Below are 21,693 nucleotides of genomic sequence, written 5' to 3' on the forward strand. Positions count from 1 at the left end.
AACCAGCTTGCTAAATTTCTAGATTACTACAGGAATAGTATTTTACATTTAATCTGAAAGGCCAAATTCATGGAAGATGCCTGAAGGTGACACTTGTTACTCACTTAACCTTCCAGAACACATCCGTATCTGTCAAATACTTCCAAATCCAAGGATCTACCAACTTTTGGTGCGGAGCTATTAAGAACATGATAAGAAGGGCAAATCCTTATCTTGAATGGCACAGAGCAATATAGAATTCACAGTAAAAGCAAAACATTCAGCCTGAGAATAACTAGGAGGTAACCGAACAACAACCAACCAACCAGTGGTAACCAAAATATCAGCAAAAGAGCGAGGGTGAGCTATAAAAGCCAGTATTTCGTGCCATTCTCTGCAGAGACGGAAAGGATGGCCATGAAACGTAGAATGGTCTGAAGCTGCAGATACAGATACAGAAACCACACAGCAAAGGCAACTTTGTTAATAGCAATAACAAAACAATGAGGAGAAGTAATTTCTTTGAGAAGTTTTTGGGACTACTCAGATGTCCGAACTTGCTCTGTGCCCTGAGACCGAGGTATCAATGGGCTTTGCAAGAGCTGACCTAGATTTGAGCAGATCTCCTCCGAAACAGTACAGTCATTTTCTTTTCTTAGCTCTTCTTTTCCGCACAGGCTAACAAATACCGAGTCAACTGCAAAATAACCAAGAAATGGTCCTAAAGGACCACTGCACTATTTCTCATCTATGAATTAGGTCACGTGTTTCACCGGCCACCAATCTCAATTAAAAATACCAGGAACTTAGAAGACAAGGTTATTAAATCTCAATGTTCAACCACTTGAGAAACGTATGTGGCAACTTTAGTAAAGTGAAATTGGAATGGAATAGCCCAGAATGACACGTTGTACTTAACCTTTTCAACTGGTTCTTTCAGAGGAACACCAGAACCCTAGAAGAGCTGTATGGCCCTAGCACATGGTAGCCATGTTTCTCTCTCCCGACAGCAGCAAGGCACTGCCACAAAGCCCACAGTTCTCACATCCAAAAGCTGACTGCTGGGAAACAGCAAACACAGACTACTGTCAAAACCCCCATGTCCACAAAATCTACACTGTACTTAAGTCAAAATCCTCTGTACTTAAGTCCCCACTTTCTGGCAAGAATGATTACATGAACATGATCATGTATGAAAAGATAAACATCTGTCTGCACACTGAGCCTCCTGCCAACAGTCAGAAAAACTGACATATGTAACTGGGGGAAAAAAAAAAGTTGAAGTACTATTTTAGCTGCATCCCTCCAGTACCATAAGCCTTCGAAAGACATTCCTTAAAAATCACAGGTTTTCAACTTACAAAGTTGTCTCCACATAAAATAACACAGCATCGGTCGTACGCAGACAGAAATTTAACTCAGTCTAGAACATCTTTCCCCTCAAATCTTATTATGCGAGTAAATAAACAGCATGGCTGGTCCATTTCAATGCCACACAGCCAGAGCAATTCTAAGTCAGCATTCACACCTCTTTTTTTCTTTTTAATTAAAGGAAAAAAATAAACGCCTCACAGTATCTATTGAGAAGATCACTCATGTAGTTTGTTCCCAACACTCATCAGTAATACACGCTAATTTCCAGCAGAGGTTCACTTTACACATCTGATATCACTGGGGATGGCTGAACCCAGGCCCACAGCTACATAATTAAATTCAGTGTTTCCATCTTAGAGCAAGGACCAGATTGACAGCACAGTGAAGCAAAAGCCCTTATCTACACAACTGATAAAGTAAGTATGCAAAAGCTCAAGAGGTTAAGGGATAGCCCAACCTCCCCCCCCCACTCAATCTCTGCCAATTTGGCACCAATTAGACCCCTAAGAACCAGATTCGTATTCTCAGCTTACTTCATACTGCAACAGCTACAAATGTAACAGTGCCTTTAACCCAATGATATAAAACTACAGAATTTCCTTGCTTGCTGTTTATTAAAAAAACAAGTGTCAAATTGATTCTTCCAACCACATGTCTTGATGTTTCTCAAATAACTGGTAATGATCATTGCCTGACTACAATATTCATGACACACTGCTTTACCTTTTAAATAAACACAGAGTTTGCCAGATACAAAACTGACTTCACAGCCTCAGGACTTCATGCTGCTGGTAGAATTCTAGTGTTATTTCTACCAGGCCTCCAACTTTCCAGAACTTGACTTTTACATTTAAAGTTATCAGCTCATGAAGAACAAACATCTTTCTCAAGGGATATTATACATAAACTGTGTAAAAATTCATGGTGCAAAATATAAACAGCTGTAAAAATTAAAGTATCAAGGCAATTTTCGTGACAGTACATAACTGCTCCCAAGAGTGTATATTTTGTTCATAATAAGCTGTAGATGTATGAAGAACTGAAATAGAAACTTTACATATTTTTCTCAGGAAGGTTTTCCCCAGCAGATTTTTGTCAGAATGTCTCTCCCGGTCTGCGTAACATCCTCTGCTTCTCAGTCTTCCACGCCTGCTACATTGTTCAGCTGGTAGACTGGTGAATTATAAGGTTCTGAATAACATGATGTTCAGTATTTATATGAAGACTACATTGAAACTGAGATTTTGGGGTTTTTTTGAAGAAATGCAAAACCAGTTTGCTTCTCAACAAAAAACTAGAAGCACATGCTGAAATAGATGTGGAAGGATAAAGGATAAGATCTACCAACAGTGAAGAGCACTTGGAAGTTCTGCAATGGGTGGGGAAAAGTTGGGAAGGGCGGCAACTAGAAATGTTTTGGAAGAAGAAAACATTTTTTTGGGGTGAAAGTTAATTTTTACTTTGCCAATCACAATTTAAGTTAAATTTCAGTTTATTTTTCCTCATTTGGTTTATGATCTCATCTAGTCATCAAGGATGATTGACGATGTTTTAGGATTTGGGCCTTTGCCAGTTGCAAGTAAAAGGGAATTATTTATTTTTCTTCAGCACTATACTGCTGCCATTAACTGTATCCCACCCCTTTTTGTTTACAGCCTGTCGTGTAAGCTCTTGTCTGGGACTGACATGTAAGTGATCTAGCAGAAGTCTTGCACAATGAGCATCACTTTGCACAGAAAGCATGCAACCTCTACTTTTGAAATGATCCCTGCCACCACTCCAGACAAGGTTCTCTACTCCCATTTAAATACAGACTTAAAAGCCATATTTGAGCAATGGGCACTATCATTTTCCTTGTGGTAAAACTACATTTATTTAATCCCTTTAAAAAACAAACAAACAAGAAAATGACTTTGACCTTTGCCTTGGTGCAAGGATTCTGATTTGAAATGTGTATTACATTTCTAACGCACTGTAACTGTGTCCAGCTGAACAGGGTCAGATTTATGTGCAATTAGGAAAAAGGAAACCAGAGCAATTTAGTTTTCATGTTTGTTAATATCAAAACATCTTGTACCAGCATTAACTTTTAAACTGAAATTCACACAGAATAATAAAACAAAGAGAAGGTAACTCAAAAAGGAGTGGCCTGCTGAAAACTGCATTAAACAAATAATACGGACTTTCTCACTTGCATTTTTTTCTGGTTTAAACCATTCAAAAATGTGTGTGTGAGTCCCCACTCTGGCTGTTCATAAGCAGCAGGGAGGTTTTTTTGCCTGAACTCTTCAACCTGAGAGTTTTTGCAGAAAGCTTCTTTACAAGGCTTAATTAAAAGCAGGTTTAAGTCGGGGCCCTCACTCACTCTGTTTTTTATTTTGGCCTTCTCTCTGTGTCAGAAGTCAAGTCCCCAGAGAGAAATGAAGTTCATTATTGAGTCAGGAGAATATTTTCTCCTTCATTCTAAGCCCAACCTAACATGTTTCAGGTTAGTTTGAGTTTGGCTTTAGGTATCTCCAAATGAGAGTTCATATTCTATGCACCTATGGGTGAAATGTAAGAAGATGCTAATAATGATTTTTAACTTTGCCCTGCATAGTAAATAATGTGTGAAAAGCAGACTGCAATCTCCTTTGCATGCAATTGGTTTGGTGCAGGGAACTGTATCTTCTAAACAGATGGTGTTCAGAATAAGTATACTTTACACCATGACAGGTTAACAATAAATGCAATGTCATCGTCATGAAGCATGGCAAAGAGTCATGCAGTCACCCTATAAAATATATTGAGCAATGTACCAAACCAGAACAGTAATGACAGAGCTGTAGAAAAACATTCAGCTTTTTCTAGAATGTTTTTAGTAGTAGTTCATTGGTGACTTGACATTGGATACTACGCAGTTTCTAAGGCATACTCTCCTCAAAAGCAAGATTATATTTTAGCATGACTAACTATATAAAAAAGATTTCGTATTCACTCCTAAAAATTAAGTGGTTTTCTTCCTGCTCTCCCTTTTTCCCACCTTGCCTAGTCTAATGAAAGCAGCCATAAAGAGTTACACATGCGGCATGGTCCACTGTGATTTCACCAGAACAAGGATACATGGTCATTCTGGTGCAATGAACAAGGACCAACAGTCAAGCAATTAATGACTTTGCATAACATATTATGTTACCCTAGGTGGTTTTGTAACTGGACAGCAGGCACAGCCTAGTGCATCCTGTTTGCAACCAATAGCAGAAGCAGACGCAAGAGCATGGTATTTGTCATAAACATTTCTAAGAACAAAAACATAGTGATGTTTTTCAAAAGGCTTTTAAATGTTCACCAGATGTGGAGCACATGTGGCCCTTGAATGTGAGAGAATAATGTGACAATAAAGTTGAATCAATACAACATGTGCCAGTAATCACACCAAGATGACATGCAAATGTTTAAAAATGAAAATATGTAAATAATTTTTAGTTCTTCAGGAGAGAAAAGCAGGTCACCTGGTCATCCATGATTTGCTGTTTTCATCATCATTTGAGAGCCCATCTGCATGAAATATGTTGTTCCTTCTGTGAGACAGTGTCTAGCTTTCATATTTTTACATAAGAAATTCCACTCCTGTTGCACTACTTAACTGAGAACAAGTAAAAGATTTAAAGGTATCCTCTGCCTCTACGTGTTTTATGGAAATAAAACTCTTATGAACAGCACATGCAGGAAAAGAATAAGTAGTGCTCACCAAGAGTGCTTTAGTGATGTCTTCGAACTGTGCATCCTCTTTTGACTTACAGAAGGGAAGCAGGATGAGAAAGGGCACACTAGTCCACGCTTATCTATACTTCCCTGTGTCCACCCATCAGATGCCAAAGAAATCATTCACTTTCCAGTAGCAATCACTTTTAATAGAAATCTTGCTCAGGATATGGATAAAACACAAATGCACACAGTGATAGTCTAGGAAACAATTAATTTCACGGAGGCAACCAAACCATTTGCAATGCTGACTTGTGGAGTTCAAACTGACAGCCTTACACAGGTTGAGTTCATACAGAAGTTTCATTCTGTGTAGCTTCAAAAAAATGGGTGAAATCAGAACCCAAAGCAAAACACTGAAGCTTTGCACCATGCTAAATAGACTTCTCCATTATTACGTCCCCTGAAATACATGGTGGCTTCCCAATCTATGCATCGGTTGACAATGCGTGCAGTCAGGCCCCTACCAATTAAATGCTGGCACATGTGCCTTCTGTACGTACAACCTCTTCTCTGCAATGAACAAGCAGACAAAACTAAACCAGTATGCAGACAATGCAAAACTTCACCTGTGTCAGAGACTGACATTCCCTTGAAATAGCAGCAGCGCACATCTTTGTGTGTCTGCTGCCATCTCTGTAGATGCAATGAAAAGATGTAGTGAACCATTTCGCTTCTACAGTAGTTAAGGTTCTCAACTGGCCTTTTCTTCCAGGGGACACAGGAGAAGAAGTATCAACTTTCCAGTAATTCTGGCAAGCTTGGAGAAACAGTAGATAAGAGGACACAGAAAGTGCTACCTGAGCAGTCCTAACGCTTTCCAGAACTACCGTGGAATAAGGGGTAGTTAGTGTTCTGTATTGATTCCTTGAGTACCAAATAGTGTTTGAGTAATTCCAGAAATGAAATAACCTGAAGAGAAAATCCATTTACAGTCTGGGGAAAAACCTACACAGAGGGGATGCAGGATAATTCAGTTAAGACAAGTGAGAAGGCTGAGAGAGCTTTTCACTTGGCTTTTGGTACATGAACATATATTTTGACATGTATTACTGTGTACTATATAGTTACACTCATAAGACTTACACCCAGCTAAGCCTACTGTCCATTACAAGTAACGAACTTTAGCCAGTGGTATACGATAGCAAGTATTATCTTTTTAAATGTTAATTTTCGTTTCATTCTGCAAGTAGAGCCTTCCAGTTTTCTCGTAGCTGTATCTGTTAAACAGACATAGAATCATATAAGAATGAATGCTTTCTAAAATGTACTTTCAAAATCAAACAGAATCAAACCAAATGAAGCCAGTGAGAGCTTGATCACCAGAAACATCATAGCCATTTAAAAACTATCTGTTAATAAAAAGGTGGTTGAGGATCCATGCCAGTCTCTCTTGGGGAGCCTTTATTTTAACCACACTCTGATCCTACTAACTGAAAAACATTATTCTGAGCAGATACATTTAACATCTACAGCATTTGAGAATCTCACTTAATACAGTGCCTACAACTTCCCAACTCACTTCTGTGTTCCTGAAGAATACTGGGCTAAGAAATTCAGAGGAAACTAGAGACATTTTTAAAAACTTAAAGAAAAAGTTCCTTATTTTTATTATTTTATTTATTTTTATTTATTTTTTTATTATTTTATTGCTCCATTCAGGAAAGGCAGCACTATTATGTGAACATAAGATGAAACTGTGGAATACGTCTGAATAATTTGCTGCCTACAACTTAGCAGCTATTTCGCTTTCCCTAGATTTGGGGATGGGTAGGGAAGAGATTAGAAGAGAAGCTGCTGGATAGAATTAAATCATGTTTGAAGAGTTTCTCATCTCTGGCCCATGACCTTTTCTTCTTCTCTTACAAATGCTCTCATTAAAAAGAATTTGAAACCTTTCCCATCCCCAGGCAGAGACCCAGACTATCATTTATTACTTATCCATTACCTACATTTTACTCTCCTGAAGGATGAACCTACATCCACCCAACAGTCGTGCTGAATGGCACTGGTTTATGGACCAAACCATTTATTTATTGTAACTACAACCATATGTTTTAACCTGCTAAAAATTATGAAATACTTCCCATCAATAGTCCAAGTTAGATTTCTATACTGAATTGCCTAATGTGAACATACAACATTCCTGTACTTCAAACAGAGTGTGAGGAGGTGAAGCGCAGTTAAATATATTCATGCCTTATTAGACACAGCTGCACAAACGGGCCATCATATTTCATTAGAAAATACTGTACAAGTGTTACTTGTGCATGGTGCCCTTCATTTCTGCAGGCAACATGACTACTTTGGATTACAGGAACACCCACAGAACCATATGCTATTTCTTTAAAGGCACACAAAGGCAAACACTCTGGGACAGGGTGGTGCAGGGTGGGACATCCAGAGAGAAATGTCATTTTTTCCTCCTGTACTTACTACATTTTAATTAATAAAGCATTTTTATAGGACACATGAAAGAGTAAACACAGAGAAAATTATACTACAGAAGCCTCAGACTTGGTAAATCCAGGCCACTTCTAGGTATGGAGCAAGTATTTCCTTTTGCTTTCTGGAGGGAGAGTGAGGGCAAATGAGCCAGCAGGCAGCTTCTAGCATAAACCCGCTTTTGTCAGCTCTATAGTATGCTACCTTTCATGTTCTTGTTCCCAAATATGGTGCCATGGGGTAAAACAGGCAGGCTTCCAACAAGGTATCATCTTAGTTCGAGAAAGTTCCTAGAGAAACTCAATGGCAATAAAAAGTAACATAGCTGAAGAGGCATGAACTGGAGAAAATCTAAAGAAAATAAACCACTAGAAGAAATCTCTCAATTTCCCAAGAAAACTTAGGAACATGTGGGAGACACCTACTAGGATGAGTTGCTTGTCTGTTACACATACCTTTGGAATAGCAGGGGTAGTAGTAACCACTTTGATTAATTCCTAATATTTTATACTTCTCCAAGTGGGAAGAGTTGGTTACAAGTTTGTTTAAGCGGAAGTAACTGGTCATCTCCAAGAGAATGCAAGGCAGTAAGTACTATACCGGCAGACCTCTGACAAGACAGATTTGATTCTAAAAATGCTTCTTCATGACCTATTGCAGAGGTAAAATTCCAGTAAGATTTTGTTGGCTGAGCCAGCATGTTGCCTTTCTCACAATACCTGCTTTTCTAACCTAGACGAAGAGAGCTGAGCCTGCCTTCTTCACTGGAAGTGAGCAAATGATATCAGCAAGCCTATACATTTGCAAACATATCATCATTTATGACAAAAATCTACCATGGCTCCATAACTGGACTGAGCCGCAATCAACTTGTTGTGTAGGACTATCTCTTCGTGCAGCTCTTCGTGTAGCTTCCTTTGAGCATGGAGGTTTTCACTGAAAACATGGCCAGCAACCATGCAGAGGTTTGGAAGCTCTCTAACTCATTGCAGGTTCAATTCCACCAGGTAAACCATAAAATCCTAAGTTAGGAAAAATAGTTAACTCCTAGACCACCCCAATCTTGGCTGGTCTGACAACTTGGAAAACTGACATCACCTTGCTTTCCATCAAGTAGGCAAAATCAAATTAAGAATGTACCTACCTTCCTACTGAAAATAATGGGTTTGGGAAAAATATTAGCCTCAGAGTCTGAGCACAGCTGCCCCTTCAAAGAGCTCCATGACCAAGAACAGATGATGCAGACAGAGATAATGCTGTGATTTGAAGGCAGCAGCCATAAAGCCATGTTTGCACAAGCATGCCAAGACTTGCCAAAGTTGGGTTTTTTTGCCGGGGAAAAAATCCCATAGCATATTCTGCAGGACATGAGACAAACAGAGGCTAGGCTTACAGCCAGGGATCAGTACATTGCCAATTGGACGATCAGCTTTCCAGGTTGCGGCTCACTAACGCCCAAACAACCCAGACTGTGGGAAAAAGTTAGGTGTGCACCTGTATGTCTGTGCCTGCACCATGTGCCCAGAAATTGCAGTGATCCAAGGAAGCATGTGTGCCATTGGAAAGGGAACTATGTAAATCGTTAAGGTGGGGAGACAGAGGGAATGCAACCTGGCAGACCCACTGTTAATTTTGGATATTGCCCACAGTAAAGTTTTCATTAATTTTGAGTTGTGTTGTTCTGCTTTCTCCTTGCCAGTCTGCAGGAAATAATCAAATATATCCTCCAAAAACTAAGGAAAACTAAGCTGACAGACTCATATAATCACACTCAAAACCAAATATACAGCCCTGGCACCACCAAATTGGTTTGCAGATAACAGATTTGATGGGTGATTTACTGACTTTGAGCTAATCACCACAATGATAAGCAATTCCTCTGAGTAAAGCTCTCAAGAGATGCTTGTGTTTTGTGGTGTTGATTTAATTATTATTACAACAGTACCTAGAATCTTACCTAGGGACAATACATGGACTGTAAGTATAAGGCAATACTGATTTTCTTAAAGACTAATATAATAGCAAAAGCAGACAAAACCCAAAAGTAAATTCAGTCCTGCTTTGAACCTATAGCAGGGGCAAAACCTAGTTAGGATTATTAGCTAAGAAACTTTATCTATAATCTTAAAAAGACCCTTCTTTTCTGTATGACAAGCTGAGTGAGTCATCTAGACTGAAAGCATCCAAAAAAGTACACCAAACAAGTCTTTTTACCAAAAGAACATGGGTATCATAATGATCAAAATGGAAAGAAAATTAAATGCTAGAGCACAGACGGAGCCGCCTCCCTCCCCATCTCCATTCATACACCACGGTAACACACAATTAACACCAAACTAATGAGCTTATTAGTAGAGACTTAAACACCACAATAAGACCCTTCATTCAGGACTCGGTGAAAACTTGCCAATTAACTTGTCAATCTGAATGCTGATGAATGGGCATTGCTAATGGGATTTCTGTTATTAAGAGGCAAAAAGTGACTAAGAGAATCTGCACTCCTGCACTGCTTACCTATCTCCACAGAAGCCATACCTAAAAAAGGCACCCCTTACAGGTCCCTCAAAATATAAGATGCTGCTGCCAAGAGTGCTGGAATCCTCCACTTTGATAGATCTGAAATCGTGTATGCCATTTTTCTGCAGGTTAGTAAATCAAGAGATTTGCTCAGTCCATTGCAGACATTTCTGATGTTTTCGGAAGATTTAAAGAAATATTTTACATATGACTCAGCCTGCCCTGTGTAAGTAACAGCAGAAGACAAATTTTGGTGAGGGTGGCAACGGTCTCCATAAGAAGGAGAAACCGGAAAGCAGATCCTGTCGCTAATGTAAATCAGGTAGTACAGAATACTATCAGTGGAGCAACGCATACAGCAAGGAAAGGGCTTACTGGGAGTACACATGACAGAGGCTTTGCCTCTTGGAGCACAATTATCTGTTTAGGAGTAAATGTGATTCATTCAATATTGTTAATATTGTGCCTCTCTGCAACTACTACGTATATTGACAGCAGAGTGAGAGCATTGGCCTTTCAGTCTGATTAATGCTCTATTTTACAGCAAGTAAGCAATTAATACCACATTTTAAGGAGAAAACTGACAGAGAAAGAATGGCAAGTGACAGGCAGAGCCATAGCTCAGCACAGGGCTGGTGAAGGACTCTGGCTATCACTGGTCACAAGTGTTCATATAAAGCTGAAAATCATGCTGCAATTCTGCAACATGGGCTAACAAGATATCAACTGCCATGTAATCTCAAAATGCACCTCAAAAGAAATTGCTAGAAAAAGCTGTTAATTGTTTAAAATTCCAACAAAATAATCAGTGTGTGTGCAAAGGGGGTGGCAGTGGTTTTTTGCTCCAAAATGCTGGTTTCCATTACAATCATTTATACGTTAGGATTCTTTTATTTTACAGCAAGTATTTTGGTTTTGTACACAGAACATTAATTTAAAAGTTCCCATTGACTTAATATATTTAGCCTCTTCTTCCCACAAGGCTTTTAAGTTTAATTGATATGGACATTTGTTAACTCAAAAAAGCCATTTCTTTATTAAGTCCTCATTTTAGAGGCTCTACATGACCCTTATCTGGATACAAAATATTAGCTCTTCCAGAAGATGAAGGAGGGAGGTCTTTGCTTTTTAAATGAGAACCATCATGGCAATACTTTACAATTTTTCAGACCAAACACAAGCATATTTCTTTGACAAGATTATAGAAAGATCCTCTTAACTCCCATGTGATACAGTAACCAGAGTTAAGATATTTTAACTCCTTGACAGACAGTTAGAAAAACTTAGACCAATTTTCTTTCAACAGATTAGTAAATAGACAGTAGAAATAGTTTCTATTCACTCCCAAAGGATTTACTTCAGATTAAAACAATGTTAAACCAATGCCTACTTATATTTTATTTTGCTTTCAGATTAGTCTGATGAGCATTCTACTCACAGAAAATTAGCTTTACTAGAAGAATTATATATACACGTATATAGAGTAGAAGAGTTTATACACACACATATCTTCCTTCCTGGGCTAGACTAGATGGAATACCTGTCATGTCAAGCCTGGGAAATGCTCCATTACCTAGTACCCTGAGAACATGGAATATGAATTGCAACCAACAAGCTCCTCCTCTGTGGGGCATGGGTGGTGCACAAAACCAAATGCAACCAAAACAGCTCATCACTTACAGAAATTTAATCCGCTGTTTTTACCTGTACTGCTGTAGCACCAAGGTGTCCCCAGCATTTCAGGGCTCTGTTTTATAGAAATGTATAGAAAACACACAAACACAAAGGTAAGAGGCATGGAGCAAGCAAAATAAATGAACTAAGATCATACGAGGCAGGTGACAAGAAGCAACACTATGTCAGGGCTTGTACAGACCGGTTTTTAGGCAAGTTAATGAAATCTAACATAAATTTTATGCAGAATAAATGCTTGCAAAGTTAAAAATATGACATGTATAAAAGGCAAAATCCAAATGGGTTTACAGGTTTACACGTTCTGGCAACATGTTCTAACTCTCAGTTTAAATGAAGCAAATCTCCCAAATAGGTGGTTAAATAAAAATTTACTGTAAATACTGAATTATAAATGTTATCGTATTTTAAATATTGAATTTGCAAGCTTAAGCAAGTGATTGCCTGCAGGACTATTTTCTCTCCAGAAGTCATCAACAAATTACATTTCACCTTCTAGCTGCGTAAGACAGAATAGAGTCATAGAACGGTGTGGGATGGAAAGGAACTTAAGATCACCTAGTTCCAACCCCCTCTGACATGGGCAGGGATGCCTCACCCTAGACCATGTGTACAATCTCCCCAAGACTGTGTACAATCTGCAATCTTATCCAAAAGGTACCAAATTTCAGAGAATGACCTTTGCAATCAACATGATACCAAGCAAGACTCCCACCAAGACAATTCATTCCATATGTAACTTTATATTAAAAAGCAACTGATCTAATTTCAAGATTAAGATTTTATGTATATCCCTAATTACAGGCAGTTATCATGGGTATTCTTTCCAAATACTGTTGCAATAACTTTTCTAAAAACATTATTTAACAACATTGTAGGCCACCAAAAAGACAATTTATTTCACTGAGCTGAGCTATATAATGATAAATTACATGTAGACTAAAGCAATATAAATAATAATAACAAGGAATGCAACTTATCTTAATCTATTCTATGTAGAAATAAAGGTCTCACTACAGCTGAACAATGAATTATTCTTGCAGAACTACTCCAAAAGCTTCTCTGCTTTCCCACTGCTTTGTATCTAAGAGCTTCAGCTTCAGCAGCCCTGATGCCCATGCTTAAGCTGTTGGTTTATACCAGTTTACAGTCAATAAATGTCACCTCATAACTACTGTACCCTGTAGAAAAGTTGAGAGGTCTGAGAACTACACTGAGTTCTAGGCAGGGAAAGTCTGCAAGCTGGTGTCTTACAGTTTTCAAATTTATTGGCATGGGATGCTGTGCAGGCATGCATATGTGAACAATGCCTACCATATTATGCAATGGCCAAAAGTGTAAATGAATAATCATGTCATCCTTGATTCAGTAATAAGCTGTGTGTACCCTGCATTTGTAAAAATGGTACAGAATCACGGCACAGGATGGAATGGTTACCAGCATCCTAGCTATTATATCTTGCTACTGAAAACATTAACTAGAATGATAAATACTCAGCTGTCTTGCAGTTTTTCCACTTCTTTTTTTGTGAGTTTGCACTCTAATATTCATAGGAGAAAGAATTATGTCATTTTATTAACCTCATAACCGCTTTCTGCCAACAGAAAAATAAAAACATTGGAATGACCATCTGGCGTGAAGTTTCTGTTTCTCTTAAAAACACGTCTGTATTTTCTGTTGCTCAAGACACCAATAGCAAAAAAAAAACCAAACCTGTCTTCTGACAAATTTTACAGCACTGAAATGAGAAAATAGATATAAAATAAAACACAATTCAGCTAATTAGTATTTGGAAACGTAAACATGAAAATAGTGTATGGTCTGGAGCTCTTCCTGTATGTATGTGTAGCATCCAACCTGAGGAGTTTCAGAGCAGTACCCTTCATAGAGCAACTGCACTTTCTCTCGGGGCACATTATACCCCAATCACACTTTCAACTGCTGCTGGGCACTTTAAAATTGAATTTGTAGGCAGAAATCCCTGCTCAGTGAATATACGAGTAGCATATGTTAAGAACAACAAAAATATATTTTTGTCTCATGGTGTCACATTTTGTTTAAACTGTGAAGAGAGCTCCTCCTCTTGTGCTTTTGTATTTCATAAGCCTCTAATGCTTAATAAACCTCTGCAAAAGTTACAGATTTTTAATTATGGTAAAATAGTAGAAGTGGGCTGCCTTCTACCTTTACCAGGCCATTTTTAGAGCTGAGTACCTGCAACATCAGCTGAAAGGAATGAATCAAGGAATAAGAAAAAGCAAAATGGAAGAGGTTATTCAACGTAAGAGTTAGACTAAAGGCTTCATGTCAACAACATGGTTTTTCTGAAAAGAACGAAGTAGACTAAGCTAAGAATCATAAGACCCAACTTACTAACTGGGTTATCTCCTTTGGCATCAACTGAGTTTGACATGCATTCATCAGTAAAAAAATACAGAATTCCTACATCATCCAAATCTAATATTACTCCCAGTAGATCTTTTACAAACAGTTGTCTTCTACGTGGCAGTAACAACACTATTTTCATGTTGAAACAATTTTTATTGAGGATTTTTAAAGATTTATTGTTGTAAAATATTGAAATGTAACAATTATGCTAAAGAATTTCTCAGAAGTATTGCTGAAATAAACTACCATAGCATCAAATTTAGTGCAGAGTGCTATGTAGTAACCATTCGCAACATAATTCCTAGCTGTTGTTTTTTAAATAGAAATATCTCTAATGTCTTCTGGGTCTCTCAGTATTGTTTTGCTCTCCCTACAAACTCCTGTCAACAGAACAGAGACATGCCATGTGCTCAGAAGCAGATAATGCATGTCAGACTCTGTTTTCAAAATAGAATCAGTAAGAGGATACATGCTGTACAGATTGTGTAATTCAAAATAACAGTTGTTTGAACTACTGAAAATGAGTATGTGCTTAAGGAACAGTTACAAATGTTAGTCTAGAAAGTTTGCTTTGGCTAACACATTTTACCTTAATATGATGGGTGGAAGGCAGTGGGTATAATCGTAGATGGTTCTGGATTATGAGAGTGCTTGTTATACATTTCTTTTTATAAAATATATAGCTTGGTTGTTTTTTACCTCTGTTTTTCCACTCCCTGATGATTTACAACATGGCATTTATATAGGCAATTGTCTGTTGTGAAAACAATGCTGAGCTTGCAGCTTTATTTTCATTCTAAAGCTGAACTGGTTTTAAGATGGAACTTAACCAGCTTCTGAGAAGAGCTATGTGACGTGAGTCACTGCAGGAGAAAGAAGGGGATTATGAGTTGTCAGTACCACGCTCTACAGCGCAGACAAACCAACAAAATGGCTGCAATGAGTTCTTTTACCTGAGATGTGTTTTTTCTTAACTAAAGAAGGCTGCCTATGTAATTCAAAAATGTTTCAGTCTTGCCAAGAGAGAACATCTTTTTAAATTAACGCAGTCAAGAGCTTGCTACTCTTCAAGCTTTGCATTTCTCCCCCCCCAAAGTCACAGAAATTTATTGACTACAAAGTTACGAAGTATGGGCTGAGTCTTCTCAAAGGACCAGGGATTATATCCTGCTGCCATAGATCATGGATAGAGTTGGGTTCCTGGTTTGTTTTCAACATCTAGACAAAGACAGCTCATTTTTACAGAAGTAGTATCTGATTTTAGTTGAGGTCCATACTATACACTTCACTCATTTAAGGCTGACTAACTTCATTAGAAGTTACTTTACAAAAAGACTTTCCTTTTGCTAGGATTTCAGATGGTTCTTCTAAAAGCAACACAATGGCAGAAGAGAAAGCACAGGTAGGAAAGGTTTGAGCTTTTCCTAAATTTCAGCAGAAATTAACTTCTCCTTTGTTTCGTATGTCTCCAAAGGTTAGTAGGATAAGAGTTCAATATACCACTAACTTCATTTCCTGAGAGAAATCCAAGTGTGATATAAAAATGGTATGTAAATACTACCGTGGTCACCAATAGGATGCTGTAAAAAATGTGGTGGTGGGAAAAGCTGGGGGTAGATAACAGCTGTGAGCAAGAGAAACCTCGCTCTCTTGGTGCATGGAATTTCCTACTACACTTTCACCTATTCAGCAAATTACACAAGTTTTACACTCATATAGTAACAAAATCCTCTCTATATTTGATTCAGCTCATTACTTCAAGAAGCATCTTCAGAATGATGATGCTGATGATACTAATAATGATAATAATGATGATAATAATATCCAATGTGAAAAGTTATTATCATCTTGAAAATTCATGTCAATGTAAAACCGTAATCCAATTCAATTATTTATGCACTTCATTTTTAGGGCTTACCGTTTAGTTTATAAACATTTTCTTAGGCAAAACTATAAAAGACTATGTAGGTTCCCATTCCTTTTACCGGTTTGTCAATAAAAACAGCTTTTTAACAAGACATTCAATACACTTCTTCATAAAAAATGAAGCAACAGCATCCAATGGGAATTCAGAAAAGAAATAAACCATTTTTTACTTAGGTCAAACAAATTCACGTAATACGTACCTGCAGAAGTAATCTCTCAAAGGCAAGGAAGTTGTCCCATTTGGAAGTCTGGGGGTGTTTCAAAGTTTGGATCGTGGCCAGCACAAGCTGCAGAAGACCACAATGGTTCTCCAACGCTTTGAGATTGTTTTTGAAAAGCTTAATGTATGAGCTGAGCTGTTCTGGGGTGACTCTGCCTGTGGAAAGGAAAACAGGATACAGCACTCACTGGAGGCAAATACAAACCTACATTTTTTTTATTATAGTGAATGGGTTATAGAGAACTTCAGAGGCTTTCTCCACTATGGCCTGATCACTTAGGATAGGGAAATAATACTTGACGACTACTTCTAAGCAAGCTTTCTATTTTTATCAAAAGCCCAATAGGAATTTGCAGGCCTTTTACCTTACACCAAACCCACACCCTCCAGTGCTTCCTAAGGGTGCATTTTTGATCAGTTTTGACTCAAAAAATAGAGATATTTTTAGTGATTCAAGGAACTGTTTTCTGGAGCTGTTCTTGGAAGTGACGGTTCCAAGGCGTGACTCTTCACTTTCTAAGATGCAGTAAGCATAGCATGATTTCACCCGTTATTTGAAACTAAACACCCCGGTGCCCATATGCCCATAAATCTCGCCCTAATAGAAGAGCATGAAAGGAGTCATTCAGGCCACACAGACACTACAGAACTAGCAGTTAACAACAACATTAAAGTGCCAGTTAAACTGCTTGATCAATCTGTATTTTAGAAGTGGTCTGTTCTAGGGAGGAAGGTCCATAGTACCTCATCTGCCCCAAAAAAATCCTCACAGGCAATCACACATGCCATCAACATGCAAGGAAAAATGGTGTCAAAACACCATCCTAATTGCAAGTCTGGACTGAAATCCAGTCTAGGGCTGGTTCCTGGTTCCTGGCAGTCTCTGCCAGTTACAAGTCAACTTCCTCAAGCAAACGAGACCTAAAGAGCAAGGACATGTGAGAAGAAGTGAGGAGGATCCTTTAACTTAACCAGGACAAGCTTTGGTTCCAGGAAGGCAGTAGGCTGAGCTGATGCTAGGCGGTTCATGGCTTACACCACTGCTCATTTTACTCAGTATTTTTCCATAATGGAAAGATCTTGTAAGGCTGCCACTGTGTTTCTTCTCTGTGTTTGGTTATATCATCACTTTACAAGGCTTTCCTTCTGCCTCCATCCTTTCAGTATCATATGAATGGCAAATAAATGATGCCTGCAGTGAATAAATGTTGAAAGCACTTTTTCTTCATTTCAGTGATACCAAGGTTGGTCTTTGGAAGAGCACTTAGTTTAGGAAAAGCTTCTAAATAAAGCAAAAACACACAGGCTCTTTATGTGAATTTTAACAGAAAGCATCAAACTGAAAAATCAGCAAATGAACACACAAATCAAGCTGACAGCACTCAGTAGGCCGGAGAGCTGACAAAAGGCTTCCACGGTTAGCCCGCACCGGCTAAAACAGCAACCACAGCCATGTGTGTTTTTAGACTAAACACTGGAGCTTTCAGTCTTGTTTTATTTCTTTTAAAGCTGTGTCAGGCAGATTTACATGGTGATTTGAAAATGTCAGTCCATGATGCCTTGCAGCATACCTTTAATAATGGCTGCATTATTACCTATAGCAGTCCTGATATATTGTGGCATATTCGAAATCTGATAAATTGCTTCAACTGGGAAAACATGAAGTTGCCAGCCCTTCACTCATATGAAACAATAAAATAGGAGGGCTTTCAAGACTTCTGATTTCAATTAAAAAAAATTTATTTCAAGAGCTTTGTTCCATATTGTCCCTTGTGAAAGTGAATCCAGATGCAGCACTGGATCAGTCTAAGATCCATTCAGCACAATTTTAGACAATCAAATTCTTTCCCACCCTCAGAGTGCCACCAAGAGAAAGTCCAATACATATGTAAACAGGAGTGAAATCCTGACCTTAGCAAGTCATTAACAAAACTTACATTGGCATCAAATTGTCCAGCATCTCATCTATGATACTTACAATATCAATGGAACCGCTCGGATCCAGGGTTCAAGAGTTCCAGCCAATTTCTACACAGAAATCTCCCTGGACAACTGGCTGATAAATAAAACTGTTCCAGTAGATGAGGAAAGGAATTTGAGAAAGTGACTGGTAGTAATCAGCAATTAAATGACTCTTCCTGAGGCCTAAATCCTCATCACCTTCCCTGCTGCTTGCTCACAGAGGGAGACTTTAGCACAACAGACTAAATTTGATCTAATCCTAAACCCACCAGCGTTTCATTTTTTTGAAGTCCCTTTGCCATTTTAAGTCCTTTTGTGTTGCAATGTGGCAGACAGGTCCCACAAAACCAAGAGGAGACAGATGACAACCACATCATCGTGTTTCAACTGCTCTTCTAAAGCATGGCCACATGTCTGTGTGGGTACCAAAATCTGATTTGTGAGGACAACCTTATGCTGACAAACGACTTGATCATTTTTTAATTCCTGGATGTGGGAAGAAGGAGAAGTATGACCTCAACCACCCTGAAGTGATATAAAAGTACTGATAACCTTTCTTGCACAAACACCAAGAATTCCGTATTGTCTGGGAAGTAACCTTTGCCATCAACGGTTATCAAGTGTAGCATGTGTGAAACTGGTTACAGATATCCCGAACTCTGTCAACAACATTGTCATGACAGAGGACTTGATAAAAACAACATTTACTGAAAGCAATATTTAAAAAACAAAACAAAACCATTTCAAAGCTTCACATCTCTTCACAAGTACAGCAGTGAGGATAAAACAAGTAAGTAGTGACTGGGAAGTCTCACGGTGAAATTCAAAAGCTAACAGAATACAGGAGGATGGGGAACAGGGAAGGACAACAGTAATGCTGATTGATGATGCATACACTGCAGGAATTAATTCAGCTAAGAAACTCTGACTGGTTAGCTAGTAACAATCGAAATATTTGTGCACTAATGCAAGAATCTTGGGCAACAGAATGAGAAAGTAGTACAAGGAATGAAACTGGACATTACAGAAGTAATGGAAACTTGGATTTGGTAAGAGCCAATTCTATGTCCCCTTCAGCCCTTCAATAACTGATTTTCAAATGTTTTGGGACATAGAGATGGTGAATTCCACCTCCAACTTTCAAAAGCTCAGGGCAGACCCCAAAAGAAATACAGACCACTTTCACTAACTTTTAAATTACAGAAGCCATACTTCGTAGTTTAAAAAAAAAAAAAAAAAAAAATTCATTGGAATAAATGATTTTTTGTTAAATATTAAATGACAATACTACATGCACAAATGATGATGTGCATGGGGAGACTGAAGGGAAGAAATAATTGTACTACTAGGAAAGCAGATCACTCAAGTTAGACATAATGGAGCTGAAATTATCAGCAACTATTGGAAGTCTGTCAAAAATCTGGTTTTGAGTAGAGAGAGTAGCCTGAGTGGAACAGAAAGGCCTTCACCTCAACGGTTAAACAAAAAGTTAACTGGACAAACCGCATTTGTAGACATCAAGACATTCATCCACAATACGACTTTTTTCCATTTTAAATTAATGCTGCAGTCTGTGTAGCGTAACACAGGCATCGCTTCAAGAAAATAATTATTTTTCAAGATAGATTTACTGGTAGAAGCAAATTCTTCAAATTCAGAATCCCAAAGTACTGGTTTGTTTTTGCTTTTGTTGTGTGTGTTTTGGGTTTTTTTACATAAAGATTTATGAATAAATGAGGTGCCTAAAGAGCAAAGGTCAGAATTATCAATGCGCTGTTCCAAACACACAGTCCTTATTTCTTCATCTAACGCTTCGTTAATTATCTCCATAGGGACAAGAAAACAAGTAAAGAGGAAAGTACATTTTGTGACCAATTGAATAATTAAGGGGATGCTCTTCCAAGACTAGAGGAACCGCCAAATACACATAGCTTCAAGCTTTATTCAATTTTATGCAAGAACACTGGCTAAAGCGATTTTGCTGAGGTCCATTTTTCACTTGACAGAACCACGAATAAGAAATAAGCTTGGCACATTTATGTACACAGGCGAGATCTTTCAAGGCAGTAGAGGGCTGAAAAATTCAAAATGTATTGTTTTCCTCATCCACAGTCTCAGGAATATAGACTTATCTCTCTCAGTAGCTTGCCTCACATGTGTCCAATGCCGGATACTTGTGAGGAATGTAGAAAGCTCTCATACTCCATGAAGCCAAGTGGGCAACAGTACGGCTAAGGGAGTCACATATTTTACAAACTTAAGTGAAGGCAATTTAGCAGGATGGACAACACCCCTTGTGTCCCCTTGCTAGTGTAATTTCCAGATGTTACTATTAACTCAAAATGCTTTTGTACTTCTTAGGAAGTTTAAGAGTAACTGCCACAAAAATAATTTAATCTCAACATTTCTTTAGTTAACTTCAAAAGTCATCGGTCCTTCAATTGTTAATAAAGAAAAGAATGTCAACTACTCCCTAGTTCTTTGGAGAGATGAAAAGTAGGCCAGTATGAGATGTTGTTTGGCTAGTTTCCCCAGAATAAGGCTCTGGACCTGAAGAGCACTAAACATTACAGGATACTGAAAGGATATGTCACAGCCTTATTTCTAACAGCTCCTCTCCCACAGCAAACACAAACTCATCTGCTCTGGGGTTGATGGCCACTTCCAAGCTTCTCTCCATTTTCTACTGCAGAAGCACTAGTGTCAAGGTAATCCCACAGTCACAGGTATGAGCATAAATGCCAAGTCTTCACCGCAGCGCTTCCAGGATAAGTCCGTCTCGGGAGTCTGAGCAGCTCCTGAAGTACACCCAAAACTGCATAGCAGTTATGGCCTCATGCTGCCTGCCCCCAGCAGCACCGTGCCACCAAGGGAGAGCTGTGACCGACCTTCCCTCCTTGCTGGCCCTTACTGACCCCTATTTCTCCTGCCACCTTAGCAATAGCTGCAGAACACAGGCACTGGAGGTCAGCCACTCTTCTCTGCCTGTCATGGGCTTTCCAGTGCATCTCAAGTCACCTCCTTCAGAGGTCTATCTGAGGAGGCAGAGCCTGCCACATGTCATATGTCTGAAGGTGTGTACAGCAGTGGCTTTCAAAGACATAGAAGCCATTGACAATGGTGACAGCTATGCTGACATTTAGCAAACTCTGGAATAGACGTATACATCCAGAACAAATAAAGCTGGACTCTTTACTACTCAACTAACACTTGCCATGGGAATCTGTACTTTTAAGCCGACTTGGCTTCAGTCTCATCAGCTATAGCAGTTAGTTATCTCACAAGCAATTTATTATACATCACTAGATGCGTATGGTATCACTAAATCCTTGTTTTAACAGCGTTGTTAGATAGATCAGCTATATTTACGTAAGTGCCACATGCAATTTTAGCCTTCTCTCCTAATTAGCCTGGGGTTTATTAGAAAATGGAAACCATGCTTAAAT

At 38.6% G+C, this 21,693-nt stretch overlaps 1 protein-coding gene across 1 annotated transcript in view; it reads right to left on the reverse strand.

Annotated features, from left to right (window-relative positions):
- SCFD2 (sec1 family domain containing 2) overlaps positions 1–21,693 on the reverse strand; it is a gene marked incomplete at its 5' end in the record, with an annotated part of 188,877 nt that overhangs the window by 120,903 nt on the left and 46,281 nt on the right. Inside the window, one exon of the mRNA XM_080626680.1 lies at positions 16,266–16,437. Coding sequence (XP_080482806.1) covers positions 16,266–16,437 — 172 coding nt within the window. The remainder of the gene's footprint in view (positions 1–16,265; positions 16,438–21,693) is intronic.

The sequence above is a fragment of the Psittacula echo genome, assembly GCF_963264785.1.
Source record: "Psittacula echo genome assembly, chromosome: 1".
Lineage (NCBI taxonomy): Eukaryota > Metazoa > Chordata > Aves > Psittaciformes > Psittacidae > Psittacula > Psittacula echo.